This window comes from Martes martes (genome assembly GCF_963455335.1).
Source record: "Martes martes genome assembly, chromosome: 13".
NCBI lineage: Eukaryota > Metazoa > Chordata > Mammalia > Carnivora > Mustelidae > Martes > Martes martes.
Window position 1 is genome coordinate 40280665 of NC_137901.1, and position 22865 is coordinate 40303529.

At 41.0% G+C, this 22865-nt stretch overlaps 1 protein-coding gene across 7 annotated transcripts in view; it reads left to right on the top strand.

The window, feature by feature from the left end:
• B4GALT6 (beta-1,4-galactosyltransferase 6) overlaps positions 1–22865 on the top strand; it is a 67310-nt gene that overhangs the window by 16912 nt on the left and 27533 nt on the right. For 5 of the 7 annotated variants that reach the window (XR_013967870.1, XM_080822017.1, XM_080822020.1 and 2 more), the window contains exons 2-3: positions 5779–5895; positions 11927–12040. Coding sequence is in view for 5 of the 7 variants with exons in the window: in XM_080822017.1 (XP_080678143.1) it covers positions 5779–5895; positions 11927–12040 (231 nt within the window). In the remaining 2 variants the exon portion in view is untranslated. Of the gene's footprint in view, positions 1–5778; positions 5896–11926; positions 12041–22865 lie in introns of those variants that run through there. The other 2 variants (XM_080822018.1, XM_080822022.1) reach the window with 2 other exon arrangements.

Sequence of the window (22865 nt, forward strand, 5' to 3'; positions counted from 1 at the left end):
TTGCCACTGCCATGCCAGCCTTCAGCAATCAGCACCCTGATTGGTCAGCAGCCATCAACACTGAAACAAGACCCTCCATCAGCGAAAAGGGTATTACTTGCTGAAAGCTCAGGTGATAATTAAGATTTTTTTTGGCAATAAAGTATTTTTAAATTAAGGTAGGTGCATTGATTTTTAAGACATAATGTTATACTATAGTATAAACTTTTATATGCACTGGGAAATGAAAACATTTATTTGACTCAATTAATTGCAATATTTGCTTTATTGTGGTGGTCTGCAGCAGGACTGCCATGTCTCTGAGGTATGCCTGTGCTCAGAACATTCCCTCTCCGCTTCATCCCCCACTGATGCCCCGGTTGGTAGCCATCAGGCAGTCTGGGGCTTGTCTTCCATCCTCCCTTGTCTGGCCACATCAGGTCCTCATAGCTGCGACCTGCTCTCCCTTGCACCTCCCTAGACCGTAGTCTTCCTAACCCTTACACTTCTGGGACTTTCTCACTTATTGTTAACATGACTTTTTTTTTTTTTTAAGATTTTATTTATTTGTTTGACAGACAGATCACAAGTAGGCAGAGAGGCAGGCAGAGAGAGGAAGGGAAGCAGGCTCCCCGCTGAGCAGAGAGCCCGATTCAGGTCTTGATCCCAGGACCCTGAGATCATGACCCGGGGCCGAAGGCAGAGGCTTTAACCCACTGAGCCACCCAGGTGCCCTTTCTTATCTTCACAATGACCTCGAGTCCCTCCCCTCTTTCCTCCTATTTTTTTTCTCACCATCCATCCACTTAGACCTTTACAAATTATTTTTCATTGCTGCCAAACTCTACTCAAGTTGGATTGTTGACTCCTGGATGTGCTGTGCGCCCGTGCACCCCAGAGCCTCTGCTTATGTGGTCCCCTCAGTGGAACTGTTCCTTTCCATCCTTCTTCCTATTTCGTTCAGTACCTTAAAGTTAAATTTACTCTTTCTTCCCTCTACTTAGGCCACAGTCATGCTCAGTTTTCTCCCGTCTAAAAAACCTTCCTTGACTTTGCTCTCACTTCTCTTTTCTTAAAATTGCTTTTACTTTGTCACTATCCTCTTTATTCTTCACTACTTGCCTTTTGTTTCCATTGCTTTCCAGAAACTCTTCTTTTAAAGATTGACAGTGATCTCCTACCAGCATTTTTAAGAGGCTGCATTGTATGGTGGTAAGGAGCTAGACCGCTGGAGCCAGCCTGCTGGGGTTTGAATTCTGGCTCCACCACCAGCTAATAACTGTGCGACCTTGAGCAAGTTACTTAACTTCATTGTTCAATTTCTTGATCTGCAAAATGGGAATAATATTAGTACCTACCATTATAGGGTTGCTTGTAAGGATTAATTAGGTTAGTATATGTAAAGCTCTTTAAAGGATGCTTGACAAAAGGTATGTACCAACCATTAGTGTTTTTTTTTTTTATTTTTTATTTTTTTAGAAACAGACCCTTTTTTTTTTTAATTTATTTATTTGTTAGAGAGAGAGAGTGAGCAAGCACAAGCAGACAGAGTGGTAGGCAGAGGCAGAGGGAGAAGCAGGCTCCCCGCCGAGCAAGGAGCCCGATGTGGGACTCGATTCCAGGACGCTGGGATCATGACCTGAGCCGAAGGCAGCTGCTTAACCAACTGAGCCACCCAGGCGTCCCCTAGTGTTTTATTTTTTTAAACTATTATTTTTTAGTCTTTCTTTTTAGTCTCCGTGGTATTTGATAGGGTTGACCATTTCCTCTTCACTGTGTTCAAGCTCAGACTAATTCATCTGGGGCCTTTTATCTTTGTGACCCTCTTTGTGGTCTCTTTCCATGTGTCTGAACTGTACTTTCTTATTCCTTTTCTGGATAATTTTTCCTTATGGTGATTGACCACCGTAGTTCCTACCCTTATAGGAATGTCACCCCAAATTGTATTTTTTTTAAAGATTTTTTATTTATTTATTTGACAGAGATCACAAGTAGGCAGAGAGGCAGACAAGAGAGAGAGGAGGAAGCAGGCCCCCCGCTGAGCAGAGAGCGGAGCCCAGGACCCTGGGATCATGACCTGAGCTGAAGGCAGAGACTATAACCCACTGAGCCACCCAGGTGCCCCCCCAAATTGTATTTTTTGCCCTTCTTTCTTAGCTCCAGTCCTGCACTTACGGTGTACCTAACCAACATAATCTCCCTCTTATTTATTTATTTATTTATTTATTTATTTATTTGACAGACAGAGATCACAAGTAGGCAGAGAGGCAGGCAGAGAGAGAGGAAGGGAAGCAGGCTTCCCTCTGAGCAGAGAGCCCGATGCAGGGCTCGATCCCAGGACCCTGGGATTATGACCTGAGCTGAAGGCAGAGGCCTTAACCCACTGAGCCACCCAGGTGCCCCCATAATCTCCCTCTTAAAATCAGCTCCTGGCTGGATTACTTTTTGTTAACAGACCTGTGGCAGTGTATCATAGTATGGGACCAGGGGGATGCTGTGTCCGAAGCCTCTGAAGCTCAGGAAAGCTTTCCAGATCAGTGCAGACTGGCACATTCTCCTTGTCCGGAATACTGTTTTCACTGAACAGAGCTGGATGTGGAAAGGGTTGGGGAGACACTTTAGTAGCAAGTGCATTCCTTAGTTTCCTTAAGCCGAGAATTAAATCTCTTGCTTCACAAACCGAGGGTAGGATGCCTAGCTGTTGTAAACTTGATTTTTGAGGTTTTTTTTTTTTAAGTTGTAGGTATTCCGCTCCCCACCCCCCCACTCCACCCCGCAAAGCAGACCTAGGTAAATAAGTTAAATTTATGTCTCACAAAGCAGAGGCAAATAGAAAATTAACTAGAGTAGAGAACAGGGCATGATTTTAATTAAGCAGTGGTAGGTTTTTTTTTAGTGTATTTCCGAGTTCTCTAAATACCAAAGGGCAAAGCTGATAAAGATTTCCCTGTTTTCTGAAATGCAATTTCTCTTACTTGGAATAGATATTCTTGACAAAGATTTCCTCTAACTTGCTGGTTTACCAATAAGATGTAATTAATAGTAATTAGTGGTCATATAGTTATTTGAGTGTGGGTTAACAGCTAAAGGTGTCTGGAAATCAGACAGTTGGAACCACTCTCATGCTGGGTTAGTGTGCCTTGCAATACTTTGACACATCGCATTCTTCCTGTTAACAATGACTATTTAAACAGAACACCTTCATTCCCTAATGGGTTTTGATCTTTAGGGATTAAACCCATGAGGACTATTAACCTAAGGACTGTAACTCAATTAGCTGTAAATGATTTAAAATAAACTAATAGATTCTCCATTTGGAGAGCTTGGTGTCTTGCCTTCCTTAATTTTTTCTCCATCCATCTAATGAATAGTAAATGTATTCTTTTGTCACAGTTGTCATCAGTCTTTTTTTGTTTATTTTTTTTTTCCCTGTATAAATTTGTTACCTGATGTGTTGGAGGTTTTTAGGATAATTTACCTTGAGGATTCTTTTTTTCTATACCAAATCTTTTCTTTGCTGCTCAAATCTGACTTGGCTTCACGATGCCAGACAATATTCTTTATATGAATAGGTGTGTTAAAGATTCAGTTTCCAGGGCACATGGAAGTGCACTGATGTTCTCACCTATCAGATCCTGGCTTGGGCCAGTATTGTTTTGAGCCACTCAGTTCCGCTGCCCCATGACAGGTCCTCTCTATGGTTTGGTGCAGAACAGATGTTACAAGATATTAGATCACTGATAACAAATTTCATGTATAACTTTAGGATTCAGTGATCCAAGGTGTTGTAAGATAGAATTAGTTTTCTATTTGATGGTTTTCCTCTGCATCATTTCAGTTGAATTTTAGATCTTGGCTTTTGCTAGTGTTAGTTGGCTTTTATTGAATGTTTTTCTGCATTTTTGGTTGGCTCTTCTTTTTGTTTTCACTTTACCTCTTCTTTCTTTTAGAGTCTACTCAAGAGTAAAACTTCAATAAAAACTTGTATTTGTAACCCAAGGGGTGTAATAAATTCAGGCCTAAACAAGTTATATCTAATTATAGGATTGCTTTCTAGAGAGGACGTAGACACGCTCTTAAAAATGATAGAGATAAACTTTTCTCTGTTATGGATTGAAGGTAAAAGGAGAAGTATTATTGTACTCTGCTTCTCTGTTTTATTTATTGTCTTTTGTACTTTGAGCATGTTAAAATTTACATTAAAAAATGGGAAAGGAGGGACTTCTGGGTGGCTCAGTCATTATTAACCGCCTGCCTTCAGCTCAGGTCATGATCCCAGGGTCCTGGGATCAAACCCCACATCAGGCTCTCTGCCCAGCGGGGAGTCCTCTCCTCTTTCTCCCTCTGCTCCTCTCCCAACTCACGCACATGTGTGCTTTCTCTCTCATATACTCTCTCTCAAATAAGGAAATAAAATCTTTAAAGGTGGTAGTAAACATCACGTTTTGCTCTTCTCTCTGTAGCAACTCAGGGAAGTAGAGCAGGGCCCAGAAAATGAGTTGCATTTAACATTTTTTATATTGGCATTCATTTTTTGAGAGCATCATTGCAGTATTCAGGGGTGACTTATTTTAAAATTGGAAGAGTCATTAACTGAGACTTGCAGTTTTTTGGTTTTGCCATGAAAATGATCCTCTTCCTCTTGAATGAATGGAGTGTGTGATTTTTTTGGCTGTATGCTTGGAGAACGGAGAGTAGAAAGGGCTTTAGAGAACATCTAAGGCAATACACCGACTGTTTTAGGTGAAGAAACTGAGATTCAATGAGTTGTCTAGAGTTGTGCATTGTGCTTGCAGAGTCAGGACCGAGAAAGAAAGGATCTTTTGATTACCCCTGTGCTTCTCTGAGAAGTCCTGGCATCTCAGAAGGCAGAGATTTTTGTCATCTTTGTCAATTGACCAGTTTCTCCCAAAGCAAGAAATTAGGGGCCTAGTTTTGAAGCACTTAACACAAAGAATTAAATGTACCAACTTGAAAATGCACATTGATTTTGATTTTGTCTGCTTTTACCATCCTGGTAGATAAATTTGTGATTGAAAGGGAGTATAAAAGTTCTAAGTAATTAACTCAGTAGAGAGAAATTACCAGAATAGGTATTGATTCTAGGTCATTCTGCCCCCTAACTCTCCTTCCCCAAACACAGTGAGAATTTAGGAGATCCATTGCAAGATTCATATTCATACTAGCTATTATGGTGATTTATGATATATTTACTATTAGGTAAGGAATACTTGCTCTTATGAAGTTTTGGGTTTGAGGAAGTTAATGTAGAATTAGAGAAAGTATACTATGATTGTATGTTTGCAATAAAATGCCTTTTTGAAATGTATAAGTATATTTTATGGTAGAAAATCATTTATGGATAAAGGAATTCATTATGATATTCATTTAGTCTCATTTTATTTGATGGGATATCACTACTTGAATTTTTCATTTTTATTGTTTTAAACAATAAAACAATAAACAGTTTTAAAAACTGTTTTTGTAAGTTTGTTTCTTTTCTTTTTTTTTTAGATTTCTGTTTTTTAAGGAAATCTCTAATACCCAATGTGGGGTTCAGACTTAAAACCCCAAGATCAAGCATTGCATGCTCTTCTGATTGGGCTCACCAGGCACCCCTGTTTTTATAAGTTTTTGATAATAGGAAATAGTCATTTTATATTTCTGTTTTCCCTTTGGACATGCTAACTGAGTCAGTTTGGGTTTACTGGGCTGTTCCCCAGTCCGAATATTATTTTATTAAATTAGAAAAAAAAAAGCTTACTGAGTCATGATATTTCCTCTCTTTCCTTTTTATAGCCAACACATATCTCTTTATGGTACAAGCTCGAGGAATAATGTTGAGAGAAAATGTGAAAACAATAGGACATATGATCAGGCTGTACACAAATAAAAACACTACCCTCAATGGTACAGGTAAGATTGCTTGCTTCTTCTTCATGCTTTGTTTCTACTTCTTACCTTTGTAGTCGAAAGAAGTAAACCAGATCCCTCAAGCTCTGAGACTCCTGTTAAAGATGATGGTATCTCCTACCACGTGTACTGGGAGATTCATTCGCTGCTTGGGCCAGACTGTCCATGTTTTAGGATCTATAAAGGTGTTCTCAGAGAGGCGATGGGGGTTTTGTACAAAGATACGGGATATTATCATCTTTGTACAAAGATAATTCTTTTTTATTAAACTTAATTCTTGCAAACATAAAATACAGAAAGCAGTGTGTGCTTTTTCAGTTCACCTATCAGAGTTAAAATCAACCGCAGAAAGAATAATTTATCCGTATTAGTCATTCTGCCGTCTCTCTTTATGCCTATTCTAACTCCTAAAATGTTTTTCTAACTCTGTTTAGTAAATACTTATGTTTTTAATTTTAGAAGATTCTTAATAATTTTATGGCTTTTTTCGAGGGCTTAAGGAGAAATTATATAAAAGCAGAAATCCGTAGCTGCTCTTTTCCTTTAAAAATATTATCTGGAAGTAGAATGTCCATCAGAATCACATGAGGTTAAAACCAAGTAATGGGCCAATATTAGTGATTGAATGAAGGCAGAATTGATGCAAATACATTGAACTGTCATGGAAGAATGCTCAGCCTCCCACGGTGCAGTGTTTCTGCAGTGTCTTCTGAAGTGTTATTAGATATTACTTAAAGATTTCAGTAACTGGTTATCACTATTGCATCCTTTATATTCTCATTTTAAACAGTTAAAATTTAAGATTTCATTCCTGTCAACAGTTCTCCATTGTGCCACCGTAAATGACAGATACACACACACACATGCACACACTATCTGCCAACCACAGGTGTTCTTTCTTAAAATGTATGTTACGGTGGGTAATAGTTTCACCCTGCTAAAAATTCAAGACTGTATCAGATTGATTCTTAATTTCACATGTGCTTTTGCAAAATTCAGTCTAGTCATTTGTCTGATTTGTTTTATGATGCCGCAAATCAAAACACTCTTGTTTCTCCCTTTTAAGTTGAAGGAAGTTTCTTTTAGAAAGACTGTCATTGTACCTGATATTTTAATAGTATCGTAAAAATCTCATTAACTGGTCTCCTGCTTTAATTGGTCTTCTGAATAGTAGGTCAATGTTAGGAGCATTTTAAAGATTATAAAAAATTCTTTAGGACTTGTCCTGGTTGAATAAGCTGACTGTCAAGTGTTCATTAAAACTTCACTCAACGGGACAGAAGTACTCAGCATCCTCAGACTACTGTGTTCGTATGAGGGCGTGCAGGACATCGGTGCATAATCGAGTTCCTTTCCTGGGGCATGAATAAGTTTTATGTGGGAACTCAGTTGAGCTTGATTAGGAGAATTGATTACTGGGTTAAGACAAACTCTTCCCCGCAACCCCCCACCCCATAAAGGGAAGACAAGAAAAAGGGAAATCCTCTTTTTCCCTTACCAACTCAGTTCCAATACTGACCAAACAACCACTGCCTACTTTGATTAGATTTGGCTTACTTTTATGAATCTGAAAATTTTTCTCATGGTTCATTTACTGGTGGTAAACTGTTTTCTCATTGTATCAACTAGGAATTGGGTTTGGCTGTAAGAGGGACCTGGCTGCAGCGGCTTAAATCTATGAAACTCCACGTTCTTATGTAAAAGAGACCTGGAAGTTGGATGTCTGGGGCTGTGGTGGAGAAAGTCTCCACACACCTTCCATCTTCTGCTCTGTCATGGAGTTTTATAGTCTTCGAAGGTTGTTGTGGGGCTCCAGTCTTTCTGTTTGTACTTGGGTTAGTAGGAAGAAGGAAAGGAAGAAGGAAGAATAACAGAGGGACCCTTTTAAGAAGAGTTTCCAGAAGTTTCACGTGGTATTTCTGCTTCCATCACATTGGCCAGAACTTTGTTGTAGGGACTGTAAATTACGGTCTTTGAGCTGGGCACACTGGTACTTTGAATGAAATTGGGGTTCTGCTACTTAATGAGAAAGTGAAGATGGAGTTTGAGGAGGCAACCGTGAGATTCTGCTGTGTTCATGTATATTGAACAGTTCATGTCGTCAGTATTCTTACCTCAATACTTGGAGACACAGCACTAAGAAGAACATCCTCCCTTTGTATGAGGATCTCTTTTGAGAGAAATGGAAGCATACATAGTTACTTATAATGAAGTTGTTTATTTCTGCACAAACTTATATAGATATAATCTGCTAGTAAGGAGATAATGTCCAGTAAGGTGTATTGAGAGCTAATTGAAGTCTGGGGGAGAATTGATTAACATGTGCTAGCGTATTTAAAATTTAACACTTGATGGCAAATAGGTTGTGATATTTCTAAGTACATTTGATTTCAAAAAGGGGTTTTTAAACTTGTACTTGACTTTCTGAAACACCAAATGTAAAGAAGTACTACATATAATGTTTTTGCAAAGACATCACATACTCTCATCATCAAATGATGCTTTGCCTTGTAGCTATGGAGTTAGTCAAATTAAGGAAACAAGATGTAATCAGTGAATAATTACTGAAGCAGATGATAAGGGTCATGCAATGTTAGAACTGGTAGATTTGTTAGAAATAGCCGAGCACACTTCCTGTTTGATGGCTGTGTGGTCTGAACCCTCAGACACTGCCGGGCTAACAGAGCAAGCCAGGGGTAAACAGACTAGAATTGTCACTGAGTTTCTGTCCCTGCTTTAAGCTGCCCTTTGCAGGAAGAACAAAGCCCTTGAGAGTCCAGTTTGGTGCTCTTCTCCTTTTCCTGTAAGTTCCAGTGAGAGCTAAGGAGGGGACCTGCCCAGCAGTTTTCATTCTGTGTCTCTCTTCTCTTCAGGTGTGGCTCTAGAAAAGAGGAAGAAGGCTGGGGGCCCAGAACTCATTACGTTTTCCCCCATCCATTCATTAGATGAAATAATGTCTACATTTTAAAGCAGTTGTGGTAGATCTGCCTCAAATGCATCTATCATGTGTAATGCTCCTGATTTTGAAAGCAGTGGTTATACTTGATGGACCCAAGCACTTTCGTGTGGATAATGATTTTGTGGGTTTGTTACAGTATAGTCTCCAAAAGCTTAAATTATTATTGGCTGAATGATCGGTTGTGAAGAGTTCACTTACAGTAAGTTTTTACCATGTTGTAGATACTTTGTTCGATACTGGAAATCAAAGGCAGTTTGATTAAAAAAAAAAAAAAGTATTCAGACTAGTGGCAGGGGGTGTGTGGGTAGACTTATAATACATTGGGATGACATAAGCACCACTGGACATAGTACCCAAGGAGTGCAGAGACTTTTCTGTAAGTCTGGCAGTGAGTTGATCCTTATGATCATTTGTAATGATTTAGGCAAGAATAACACATTTCGCTCCAAAACTTTGTATTTAAAGGAAGTGAATATACTGCTATTCCGTGTGTCTTTGAGTTTTTTATTTTTAATCTAGTCCTTTAAAAACTGATCAAAGTGATACATGGGTTTTTTTGTGAAAGACTCAGTCATTCTAGCACTAAAATAAAAAGTGAAACAGTCCTCTAGGCCTTCTGCTGCCACCAGACTCACCAGGGGGAGCTTCCATTAACAGTTTGTTTTGCAGAAATGTCTAGAGAGCTTACGATTTCTGTGAGTTGGATGTAGGTTTATAGAATCATAGCATGTGGCTAAGAGAAGGGGCCCAAACATTAATCACGAGAAAGAATAAGTTGTGCAAAAGAAGAAAATACTCTTATCTAAAGTTAACTACATAACATTAAGAAATATTTAAGAATTTTGAGAATGTTAATATTTATCCTCAGGATTATAAGAAAATCAATCTTTGGAACACATAAAGGCCAGGGACAACCTTATTTATCTTCCATTTTTAGGTCCCACAAATGCATAGACTATAGTGGCTGCCTAGTATAGTAGGAGTCCCCATAAATGCAGAAAAATTTTTGAATATAACTTGAAATTTGATCTGTATCTAGATAATATTTTTAAAAGGCATCTTAAAGAAAGAATCAGAACTTAAACTTATTTTATGTTCAGTATCTTTAAACGTTTTCAGATGTATATGGGGGACACATGGAGTATGGGTTACTAGAGGGGTCTCTATGCTCTTGGTGTGTCCCTGGGCTTACAAAACAATCGCTGTGCACTGAACGCCCCTCCCCTTTGGCTTGGAGCGTTTTCCTGTGAAGTGCTTTCCAGGGCTGCTCTGGAGAGAGCTCCTGGCGGGGTTCTGTCACTGCGGCTTTCCCACTTTCCCTGCTTTCTGGAATTGGCTTTAGCGGTTGTACATCGTTCAGCCCTACTTATCATCTTGGGGTTTCCTGTCAATAAGTATACTTAATTTAAAACCTCCCCCATGCCCTGCCAAATTCTTAACCGGGATTTCCATGTGGTGCTTTGGAATTGGACCTTCTCCTCCAGCTTCCGTCTCCTCGTTCGTACCAGAAGCTCTTACCCTCCACTTAGGAGGCTCTGCAGGGTTCCTTCCGGCAGGCGTGCCTGCCCTTGGAAGTGCCATCCTGGAGCCCAGGCTGCGCCCCTGTCAAGTCCATTTTGATGATAGGTGGATAACTGTGGTAGGCAAAAGGTGTGCAGGGTCAGTGTTTAGTGTTCTTTGACTCTTCTTATATACTTCATATTCAGTTGCCAGGATTCTACCATTTTTCCCTAGGGAGAGGGTTTAGCTTTTACAGGTTAGTAAGGTGTGTGATTTTTACCTTTAGCCTTTTGCTTGCTGGTCACTGGCAGACAGGCCTCTCTTTCAAGTCATATGCCTGTTCTCCTCTTTCTTACCTCTCTGTCTGCAGACCAGTTCAGATAGGAATAACTCTGTCATCAGAGCAGATTCCTGGAGATTGAAAGGATCTCTTTGCATTTTCCTCAAGTGTCTGCTAGAGCTTCATTTCCTGTGGATACATGGTTTATGATCCAGGAGACAGACACTGGTTGAATCAGCTGTTTCCATGTCTTGTCTCTCACCACCCATTGGTCTCGTCCTCTTAGACTGGCTTCCTCTGACATAGAGGAAACTGTCAGTTCATGGTTCTCAGACTTGCATCTCAGAACCTTGTTCCAGAAAGGGTCGAAACACGATCTCTTTGGCTCCAAGTTCAAAATTTCTAAGATTCTGAATGTCCTGGGTTAAGTCCTATGCACGGCTCTGAACCAGTCACTCAGAGCTCCAGCCACTGGATAGGGATTGTTGTAAGCAGTTTGTGCATTTCTCTTACTGAAATCTGGAAACGGCTATATGCGGTAGGCAGAGAAGAGAAACTACATTGTCTGGCCCTGTACCACAAAGCTCGTGTGTGTCGGAGCAAGGATTTGAACTCCACATTTGACTGTGGCGCTCTAACCAGTGCCCTCCATGCTGTCGAACTTGCAGTAGTGAGTGATAATGGACCTAATGTAATGCACAGCCCAGGGCTCCCCAGGGACGGCAGCCTACGAGTTGGGAACTTAAAGATTTAAAATGGACTGCGTTACAGAAGTAAGTTGAGTGGGTCAATCTCAGTTGCTTAAGTGTGGGGTGGTGAGAAAACATGACTCCCACCCCTCAGCCTGGTGCTTACTGGAAGCATTGTGCTGTGGCTCTGTGGTCTCCCAGGATACCCTTGGCCATCGATGCTGGAGGGGATCCCCTGGTGTACTTTTCCAGTCCCTTTTGATCTTGCTTAGCTGGGGAAGGAATGGGAGCAGGTGTGCTCATATGGCCACAGATGAGCCTGCTCTGTATGTGTGTACAGATGAGGCCAGGCTGCTCTCTAACCTTGTCCCCGAGCTCCCCTGGGAAATCACTCCGAGAGGTCCTTTCTAGTAGCAGTGAAGGGTGAATGGGAGAGTAGTCACGGCAGCTGTGTTTGCTTTTCCTTTGTTCTTTATAGATAACTGCTTTTAAGTACTTCTGTAGTTGCATGTTGCAAGTCTTCTTGCAGTGATAGTGACGTATTTCATGCTAGGAGCAAAGAAAAAGTCAGCTTTTCGGTTGTAACTTTTTTCCTCTCTCTCCAAGATTATCCTGAAGGCAATAATTCAAGTGATTATCTTGTTCAAACAACAACATATCTTCCGGAAAACTTCACATATTCACCATATCTACCCTGCCCAGAAAAACTGCCTTATATGCGTAAGTGTCATCTAATTTTGACTTAACTGTTTGCTTGTGTTATAATAAAATAATAAAAACCACATAGTTTGAGCACTCCACGCTCAGATCATCACTGTGGGTGCTAATGTTCATGTTACATAGCATATTACTTGATTTTTCTTTTTTTGATGAAGTTTTTTTTTTTTGGAAGGGGAGGGGGATTGAAAAACTGTAGAAAAAGCTCATCCTTTACCCATAAGTAACCTCTATCGTGAGTTTGATTTGTATTCTTACGGGTTATTTAAAAAAATTTTTTTACATAAATAGACAGATAGAAAGTTATAATGTTGCAAAAGTTTTAGAAATTTATGTAAATGGTCTTAAAGTTATGTAAAGTCTGTAACTTGCTTGCTTTTTTAAGAACTGTCCATGTTGATGCATTTAGATCTATTTATTTTCCGTAGCTACTGTATAGTACATCTTTGAATAAATGTACCACATTTCAGTTACCTTTTTCTCTGCTGATGGAAATTTAGGTTATTTCCGTTCTTTTGCTATCACAAAGTAGTAGCATAGGGAGCAGCGTAGTACAGAGTTCTCTGCACGTAGTGTGCATGTGTTTGGGGGTTCAGACGTAGAACTACAGCTGCTCTATAGGCTGGCTTGAATTTGCACCAAAGCAGCTGGACCAGTTTATATCCCCAGCAGCAGAGCATGAGTGTACCTTGTTGATATGGATGGACTTTAAAATTTTTGCTAATCTGAGGAAAATATTTTTTCTCATCTGGTAGATAAGAACTGGTATCTCATTGTTTGAATTTTCACTTCTCTTATTACTAGTAGGTTCAAGTAACATTTTTAAAAAAGATTTGTTTATTTGAGAGAGAGAGTAAGTAGAGTAAGTAGAGCACAAGCAGGGGGAGGGGCAAAGGCAGAGGGAAAGAGAATCTCCAGCAGATTCCCCACTGAGCACGGAGCCGATGTGCACAGGGGTTCAGTGTCATGACCCTGAGATCATAACCTGAGCTGAAATCAAGAGTCAGACACTTAACAGAGTGAGCCACCTAGGCGCCCCTCAGTAATTTTAGATATGTTTATGAGTGGTTTTACATTTTCTCTCCTGTGACTCAGTTGTGTGCTTTATCAATTCCATATTGATTAATTAGGTTTTCATATTAGTTGATGGAAGTTCTTTACGTATATTCGAACAGTGACCTATTATCTGATGTATGTGGTGTAATAGCTTTTCAAAGTCCCTGGCTTGTCTTTCCATTTTGCTCATGAGAACTTTTATAGAAGTTAAAGTTTATAATGTTTCCAAGTGTATCAGTGATGTTTTTAAAGTTGTTGCTTTTTGGTCTTAAGAAAGCTTTCCTTATTACTTGAAGGCCATACAAATACTTTTTTCCTTCTAACAGTTTTACCATTTTGCATTTAGCTTTCTTTCTTTTAAAGATTTTTTTTATTTATTTGAGAGAGAAAGAACTAGAGAGATAGAGAGTAAGCACAAGTGGGGGGCATAGGGAAAGGGAAAAGCAGACTCCATACTGAGCAGGGAGCCCGATGCATTGCTCAATCCTAGGACCCTGGGATCATGACCTGGACAGAAGGTAGCTGCTTAACTGACTGAGCCACCGAGGTGCCCCCAATTTTAAGCATACTCTTTATATATAAGCTTGTTTGTTGATTTTTGTATAACTAAAATTTAAATGAACATCCTTGTGAATTGCTTGTTTACCCTTGGGTTCTAAAGTGGTATCTGAATGTGTTTTTTATGTCTTTACATGACTTTTTTTTTTTTTTTTAGATTTTATTTACTTGACAGAGATCACAAGTAGGCAGAGAGGCCGGCAGAGAGAGAGTGGGGGGGGAAGCAGGCTCCCTGCTGAGCAGAGCGCCCGATGCGGGGCTTGATCCCAGGACCCCAGGACCATGACCTGAGCCAAAGGCAGTGGCTTTAACCCACTAAGCCACCCGGGCGCCCCCTCATGAGTATTCTTTTTTTTTTTTTAGAAGATTTTATTTATTTGGCAGAGAGATATCACAAGTGGGCAGAGAGGCAGGCAGAGAGAGAGGGAGAAGCAGGCTCCCTGCTTAGCAGAGAGCCCGATGTGGGGCTCGATCCCAGGACCCTGAGATCACGACCTGAGCCGAAGGCAGAGGCTTAACCCACTGAGCCACCCAGGCGCCCCGAAGAGTATTCTTTATTAAGGAAATTAACCTTTGCCTGTCATAGTTGTAGGATTTTTTTCAGTTTATTGTTCGTAAATTGTTGATATTATATATCTGTAATAAAAAAGAGTCCCTTTTAATATCATCTAAGGCCATGGTTCTCAAATTTGGGGGTACATCAGAATCAGCTGGATAGTCTTTTAAAATATGGATTGTTGTGTTCCACTGTCAGAGTTTCAGACTTTGTAGATCTCAAGGAGGGTCTGAGAATTTTCATTTCTAACAAGTTCCTAGATGCTAGTCATCCTTGGGCCATACTTTGACCCACTAATCTAGACTAGATCCTGGCTCTACTGAGCCTGGGGAACTTTTATAATTCTTGGTCCCACCCCATAAGTGATTTTATTAACCCGACAGGGGGCATGGGTATTTAAAAAAAAAAAAAATTCTCAGTGGCTTCTAATCTTGCTCTCTCTTTACTGTCTTATAGTAGAAGAGGAAGCGAGGAAGCTGTGATTGTTGTGGCTGTGTATTTGTCATTTGTTATTGTAGCCTTGGTTTTCTAAAAATGAATGTTTTTGTCTGTGCAGTGCTGAAACCACTAAGTAATGTTCTGTTGAAATATTGATTACAATAATTTCATTTTCATAATTTGCATATTCAAGGATTTATAGTTTTAGGAAATCTTTCTGTTCTTGGTGTAGTTGCCATTTTCTTAATTACTGCTTTATGGGTACTAATTAAACTCTGTTTAAAAGCATCTGCCTGCCAGGCCTTCCTACTAGCCCTGTCCTCCTCCAGGCCCATAACTCGTAATTGCTCCTGTCCTAGTGCTTGAGAGATTGTGTCAAGGCTGCTAGGCACTGCCTAATCTCCAAATGTGCTGGTGCTACTGTTCACTGCTTCCGTCAGTCTTGTGTTCGTCATAGAAGAGGATTACGCTCTTTTGGCCAGCCACCTTTTCACAGAAGGCCTCCTCGTGGGCTGCTGGCTTTGGGTCCGACACCAACTCCATGTCCAAGTAGAAAATAGGCCACATACCAGAAACTACTTACAAAGGGGCTGTGGGTACAGCCAATGTAATGAGACTTTTTCCAAGAGGGCCTTGCATGGGCCATCCAGTGGAATCCCTTCACTTAGTCATGTGACCTCTGCAAAGTAGAGCCTCGCTTTACCTGTCTGGAAAATATGGGATTATAATATCAATTTCACAGTGTTGCAAGGGTACAAAGAGGTGCAGTGCTTGAAGCTTGACAGACATTAGTTTGATATTCCCTTTCTTTCTCACTGCTTTGAGGGAGCCAGAATTTGTAATGACCAAGGGAATGAGAAACCTAGGAGAAATGGGTAGAGTTAATGGGTTCTATACTTAGCTGTGCATCCCTAATTTACTTTTAATTAACAGGATTATTTCCCATCCATACTAGAAAACAGCATACTAAAATACCTAAGTGTAAAATCTTATCATAATCTTGTACAAAATAATTGAATACAATACCTCCCTAAATAATAGTTCAAGGAAGTCTGTGTAGGAAAAAGATCTCCTTTGATGAAAACTGTCCACGTATGAATGATATTTAATTTTCCTATATTCACCAAAAGCAAAGTGAAGGCTTAAAATTGGTATTTGATTATCTGGCTATAACTTTTTTTTTTTTTTTTAAATTTTTCTCTAGTGTAACAATAGGACTAGCAGCACTGGATTGCCATAAAGATAAAGTTGGAACTTTTCCAATTGGAATTGAGATAAAATCAATTTCACAGATTTCAGCAATATTTTACCTTCAATCAGTTACACTCTAAAATCTATTTTAATGTGTGTTATTTATATAATATGAGTGACTTCTTTGTCAGTGTTAGTATTTATAGATTCTCCAGAGGGCTTAATCCACTTTCAGCTTTTTAAAATTTATGTGAGACTTCCATGCTAACGAAGTAAAGTAGAAATTTCACTTTATCTAGAGGTTAAAAATAGTAAGTGCTTAATGTGAATGTTTTGATTTTTCTGAGTAAAGGAGAACTAGAAAATGTCATTTGTATACTTTGCAGTGTGAAGGTAGACTTATCTGGAGTTTTCTTGTCTTTTAATCCTTAATTCAAATAGAATACATTTGTAGCAACTTTCATGTATTTTGTCCTTACTGTTTGTGGAATAGTTCCCTTTAGGGTTTAAACCTGATAATTGCAATAGTTTTGAGATGTAATAATTTTTGAGATGAGTTTAAATAATTCAATTGAAAATCAGCAAAGAAGGAGAAGGTAAACAAATACACTTAAAAGAAGCTCAAAGACTGCTTAGTGTGACAAACCATCATGCATGTGTTTTTGTAAAAAGAGAGATGGGAGCCGTTTTAGAGTAAACCACATGTAGTGTTCCTGGGCTGTTCACAGGGACAGGCAGAGGAGAAACAAAGCTGAATATGATCCCGTGTCCAACCAGCTAGAGCAGGTAACATGCTCAGAGAAAGGCAGTGTGCTCATTGCTATGAATGGTTTATTGTGTGATGGAAGGATTCAGTGGTTCATTCTAGAAGGAGGAAGACGTCAGTGAGAGGGGATGTTGTAATGGGGTCTTGCAAGATTATTCAGTAGGCAGCTGAGGCAACAGGGTCAGAGCACCAAGGGTTCTATGTTTTAAGAACAGAGGGTGGTCTGCTGTGACCAGGGTAGGTGTGTGGTGGGGCGTGTGGAAAGTGAGGCTGGACAGGGAGTGAGGGGCCTGAGGGCTGTGTGGGTTCCATGAATCCCTGGGCATCCCTGAGATAGGCCTCAGATGGAGCAGAGCCCCTGAGCCTATATGCCAAGGTTTGAGTTATGGCCTCTGTGCATATCTGGAGGGTGAGCGTGCACAGTTTTCAAAGGATTGGGGCAAAAAAGGATAAAACACAAACAAAAACCATTGCTTTAAGCATTTGAATAATACGACTAAGATGGTATTCAGAAAGATGATTCTGATGAGAAGTTGAAAAATGGGTGAGAATGGGGAAACACTAGAATCTGAAAGCTTTCTGAGGGGGCCAAGAGGAATGGCAAGAGCATGTGCTGAAACCGTGGCATCGGAGAGAGGATGAGGCACCAGAGAGAACTCCAGGGGCACCATTGGCCGGATGTAGTGACCAACTAGGGGATCAGGGTTCATGAGCAGTTTCTGACCTGGCGACTGTTCACGGAAACAAGTAATACAGGATAAACAACACATTTGATGTTTCTGAGGAAGTTAGTGAGGAAGTTAGTGTTGGGCCTGTTCTGTTTAAAGTTCAGAAGAGTTAAAAAAAAAAAAAAAAGTTCAGAAGAGTTGATCTGGGGTCTGAATTTATTCAGAGATCCAGGCTGGAAATAGAGGAAGTGAGACCGATGCTAAGAGTGGGTCTCTGGAGAACACCAGCACTTGTGGGGGTAAGGGGGCATCTACAGATGAAGGGAAACAGTTGGTCACAGAGCCGTGTCCCAGAGGCTAATGAGAAGAGAGTTTCAAGGAGAGAGTGTTCTGTCTTGTGATGTACCTCAGAGCAGGCGGAAGGAAGACCTGTGAGGAGCCATAGAATTGAGCAAGAAGAAACTGGGGACCACCACAAGCGCAGTCTCAGTAGAGGGGTCAGGTAAGAGGCAACATATACTGTCTGGAGAAGTGATGCAGAGGTGTGTGAAAACTAGTCGGTTAAAAAAAAAAAGTTTGGTGAGAAAGGGAAAGAGAAGAAGGTATGGTATCAGGAGGAGGTGGGGGCAAGGGAAGAACTCTTTGGGAAGATGTAGACGTGAACAAGTTTTAGGCATTACAGAAAGACATGAGATGGGAAGTAGAAGGGAGCAGAAGGGAGATATCCACAGAGCCAGATTCTGGAGAAATGTACAGGAAACAGAAATATGCTCAGGTCCAGGAATTAGCCTTGGAAAGTAGGACCACTTCTCCCCTGAGGCAAGAGGACAGGTCATTTGGAGATGAGGTGGAGAAAGTTAAGTGGGTTCATGCCAGCTGCTTCTGTGTTCCTAATAAAGTGGGAGGCCACATACGTATAAGCGGTTGATCTAGGACTGGGCAGCGTGAAAGGGAGAAATAAATATTTAAAAAGTTGTTGTAGGGAATGAAAAGTGATGCCAGCTAACCACAAGTTAAAGGTGACTAACCAGCTAGGCAAGAGAGCCCCTCAACTTTCCTGGGGGGCCAAAATGCACAAATATTGTGACGCTTGTTTTTGTTGAAAGCTTACTGTGTTCAAGGCAGTGTATTAGGTACTATCACCAAGGATGAGATTAGTGTGCTTATGGGATTTTCTTTAGTGGTATTTATTGGGTAGAGGACTCAAGCATGGACAGTTATTGTTCAGGTGAGTCAGGTCAGGAAGTGGGGGCAATAAGAGTATTTGTGAGTGAATAGGTGTGGATTAGTCCATTTGGGCTGCTAAACCAAAAATACCATAGACTGGATGGCTTAAACAATAAGTATTTATTTCACAGCCCTGGAGCCCAAAAGTGTTAAGATTAAAGTGCTATAGCAGGTTCAGTGTCTGGTGAGGACCTGATTCTTGGTTCACAGATGGCCATCTTACTGTGTCCCCATGTGGTGGAAAGGGCAAGGGACGTCTCTGGGATCTCTTTTATAAGACTCCTGACCCTATTTATGAAAGCTTTGTCTTCATGACCTAATCGCCTTCCTAATACCATCATGTTGAGGGTTAGGATTTTGACATAGGAATTTTAGAGGCACAAACTTTCAGCCCCTTACAAAGGGCTGTGATGGGGTAGAGCTCATAGAGCTGTGTTTCTCTGAGTGTGGTCCAGGGATCATCTGCACTAGAATCAGCTTGGGATACTGGTGAAAAATGTAAGCCTTTAAGTCAAACCCCTGATTCCTGGAGAAGGTCAGGTTCCCTGGCTGCAAACCCCAGAATACAGTTTGGCTTGGTTTGAGGAGAAAGTGAATCTGTGGAGAGATACCAGGCAGTCCTCAGAAAACCTGGGTGGCATAGAGTTAGGGTTAGAGGGTGAATAGCTGTGATGAGACCTAGACTCCTGCTGAAGCGTCGCTCGCTTTCACTCAGCAGAGGTCCCAGTTTCCCCCACGGTGTTCAGGTCTGGAGACCAGAGTGTCCCCCCCAAACTGGAAGCTTCTGCTGCTGCACTTACCAGAAGGTAGTTTTGTAAAGTGCCCATGTCCTTGTGGTGGTGTCTTCTGCTTTAAATGCTCCTGCTGGTGTGGGTGGTCACATGACTGCTCCTGTCTGCTAGAGAGGGTGGGCGAGTGGGTTCTAGCTTCTTCCTCTGGAAGGCAGGACTCGGTGGTGGGCCGTTCAGACACTTGAAATGTGTTCACAGGGGTGTCTACTGACATAGGAGCTTTGAGAATGGGGCCAGTAACCCTCATTCTAAACAGCCATGCCTGCTGATTCTTATCCATACCACCAAATTTAGTAAGCTTATTAGAAGCCAGCTAGATGGGGAAAACGAGGATGTAGCAGAGAGAATTTGAAGCCAGAGCTGACTGGCTTTCAGCTCTGACGCTGCCCGACATTCTAGGTGACTGTGATGCTTAGGGGGTGAATATAGATCTGGAATGATGGACAGGGAGGGGAGAGTACCTCCCTCTCTGTAAAGAAGGCTGGATATTAAAAGGTAGTATGATTAACAATCATAAACGTGAAAGGGGGTGAATTTATGAAAGAACAAAGTAAACATTTTTTTTTTGTAAATTGTAGCTATAAGTCTGTGGAATACGTTCTCTTATCCCTGACTCCAAGATAGTAGACCTAGGAAAGTGAGCACTTAGCACAGTTTGAAAGGAAGAATACTTGTTCATTTAAGATGAGGAGTGGGGAGATATTCTAGAAAAAACACTGAGGTGCTGCACATGGAAATTTCTTGGCAGTGAAATGGTTCCAGAAAACACATTTGAAATCACAGGAGGAATATACGACATACTGTATTTTCTTTCCTTTCTTTTTTTCTTTCTTTTTTTTTTTTTTTGATATATCATATTTTCCTGACAAGGCACACCATTAATTTTATAATGGCTTTTTGGAAACAAGGAAGAAGCAATGCATTAAATGCACACATTATGGGGTGTATCCTTATGTCAGGATGCTAAAACATAAATGAGTGCGTGTGTCAGAGTTGAGGAAATAAGTAATAGTTGTGGACTGTGACAATAGAGGAGGTTGGCATCTTCTTAACAGTCAAGGACTAAGAAAATCATTTGGAAGAATGTGATAAAGTCTGCGAGAACTTCTGGGCTGAAACAAGGGCCTATTGGGTGGTTAGAAGGCCAAGGTGGGGACAAAAAGTTTTCAGTTATTCATTCAGAGTAAGGCAGGAGAAATCCTTAAGCAAGGGAGGAAATCAGGTGTTAAGAACTGTGTGTTGTGGGCAGGATCAGGGGATGAGAACTTGGGCTGGCTGGGAGCTGTTATTTTGGGTCATCTACCTGGGGGGCACCTTTTTGCACGAGTGTCTTATAGGCATATTTTAGCACTTGATGGAGCCAGTGGGTGGAGGCACAGGTTGAAAGGAAGCCGAAGAAAGAGAGGTGAGACAGAATTTGGACATGGCCAGCTTTACCCTTCCTACCCATTCATTCATTTGTTTGCTCATTTATCCATCTAGTGTCCAGGCATTGGTCATGTGGGGCTAAAAACCACTCTGTGTTTAGAATACTTAGATTTGGGGGGTTCATGAGTGGTGTTAAGTGTCCAACACTTGGCTTCAGGTCATGATCTTAGGGTCGTGAGATCGAGCCCTGCATCGGACTCCATGTTCAGTGAGGAGTCTGCTTGAGATTCTCTCTCTCCCTCCCGCTCTACACCTCTCCCTGCTTGCATGCTTTCCAAATAAATAAATAAAATCTTTTTTAAAAAAAGAAGAATTCTTAAATTTGGTTACTTCAGGAGTAGTTGAGTAAGAAATTACTTGTGTAAACAGACATAAAATTCCAGAGTTTTGGGCTCCTGGGTGGCTCAGTCGGTTAAGCATCTGCATTCAGTTCAGGTCATGATCTATGGGTCCCGGGTTCAAGCCCCACATCGGCCTTTCTGCTTGGTGGGTAGTCTGCTTCTCTCCCCACCCCCTGCCCGCCCTTCTCCATTGCTTGTTCTCTCTCTCTCTCTCAAGTAAATAAATAAAATCTTTTAAAAAAAATTCCAGAAGTTGAAAAGCCTAAGTAACTCCCCACTGGGAATTGGCAGTTTCTGGTGTTGGTTCCAAAGGAGGCAATGGGTGAGTGGGGACAAGATGACTGATGTAACCAAATGGCCTTGAGCTGTGTTCAGGCAGCTGTCCAGAGGGTAGAGGAGACAATGGGCTCTCTTACCATAAAAATCATATTTTGACTTTGGGGTGGAATTCACCCGATGGGATATTTCTTCAGGAAATTCAGGTCTTTCTCAACACTGTCATCAGACCATTGGGCTGTGTGCATTTGACGCCCTGAGGGTGAAGTGGTGAATAAAAAGCCAGAGTATCCAGAATTTGGCTTTAGATACCAAGAAATAGATAATAGGCCCTAAGCCGAATGAAGGAGTCATAGAAAGATGTTGACATAGGGAAAACAACTCCCTGGCTAGAGATAATATATGCCTTAAATTTTACTTGAAATGTAAAAAAAATGTAAATGTAGGTAATTCATATGTATTGACTCTTCTTTTAAGAATTATATTTTATTTTATTTTTTTTTTTGTTTGTTTGAGAGAGAGCATGAGATCAGGGAGGGTCAGAGGGAGAAGCAGACTCCCCTCAGAGCAAGGAGCCTGACGTAGGACTTGATCCTGGGACTCCAGGGTCATGACCTGAGCCGAAGGCAGTCACTTAATCAACTGAACCACCCAGGCATCCAAGAATTACATTTTAATAGAAAAAGTAGTATCCTAAGTCATGTCATACGATGCACACTACCATACGGTGCACACTACCATGAGCCTATGGTTTGGGCCTGCACATACCTAATGGACCCCAGACCCTTTTAGGTTTCCAAACTGTGTGGCATTATTGCATGTCTTGCTAATTCAGCATTAAGAAGTTATAGTAAATGTCATATATAACCAATGATGCAACCATGTTTTTCTCACACATAAAATAAATAGTTTGGTGTGCAGGCTTAGTTGGCAGGACTAATGGGTAGCTTACGCTTGATTTCATTCTTCCACTTGATCCCGGCTGAGGCCCAGATCTTTCCTTTCTAACCCCAGTTCCACCTTCAGAATGATGAAAATCAAGATTTGATAAATTATGTTATTTATGTGCTGATGAAACTACTAGCTACATTGATTTCAGCAAATATATTTATTTTTCGACCTTTTAATTTCTAATTGGGGAATGAGCACACGTTCTCATTGGAAAGCTCAGATTAGCACAGGTGCAGCATGAAAATTGGGGGTTCTCTGTGGAGCTCAGTGGGTCCTGCCTCTCCAGTTGCCCTTGAAATCTCAACAAATGAAATAAAGGGGGCTAGCCTGGCTGATTGCTTACTTCTCTACAAGTAAAGAGAGACGTGTCCTCTCCTGGTATCAATGCACTGGAGTGTTTCTTTGAGTGGCACCTGAAGGGGACATTCAGCATGTAAAGGAGGTGAAAGTAACTTCAGTGGGTGTAGTGGTCAGGGAGGACTTGTGGTCCTCCCTGACCACAGGCTCGCTTTGAGAGGTTTTTTCTCCTGAGGTTTGCTTGGAAACCACATCATGAGTAGTTTGTCTGCACAGTGCCTCTT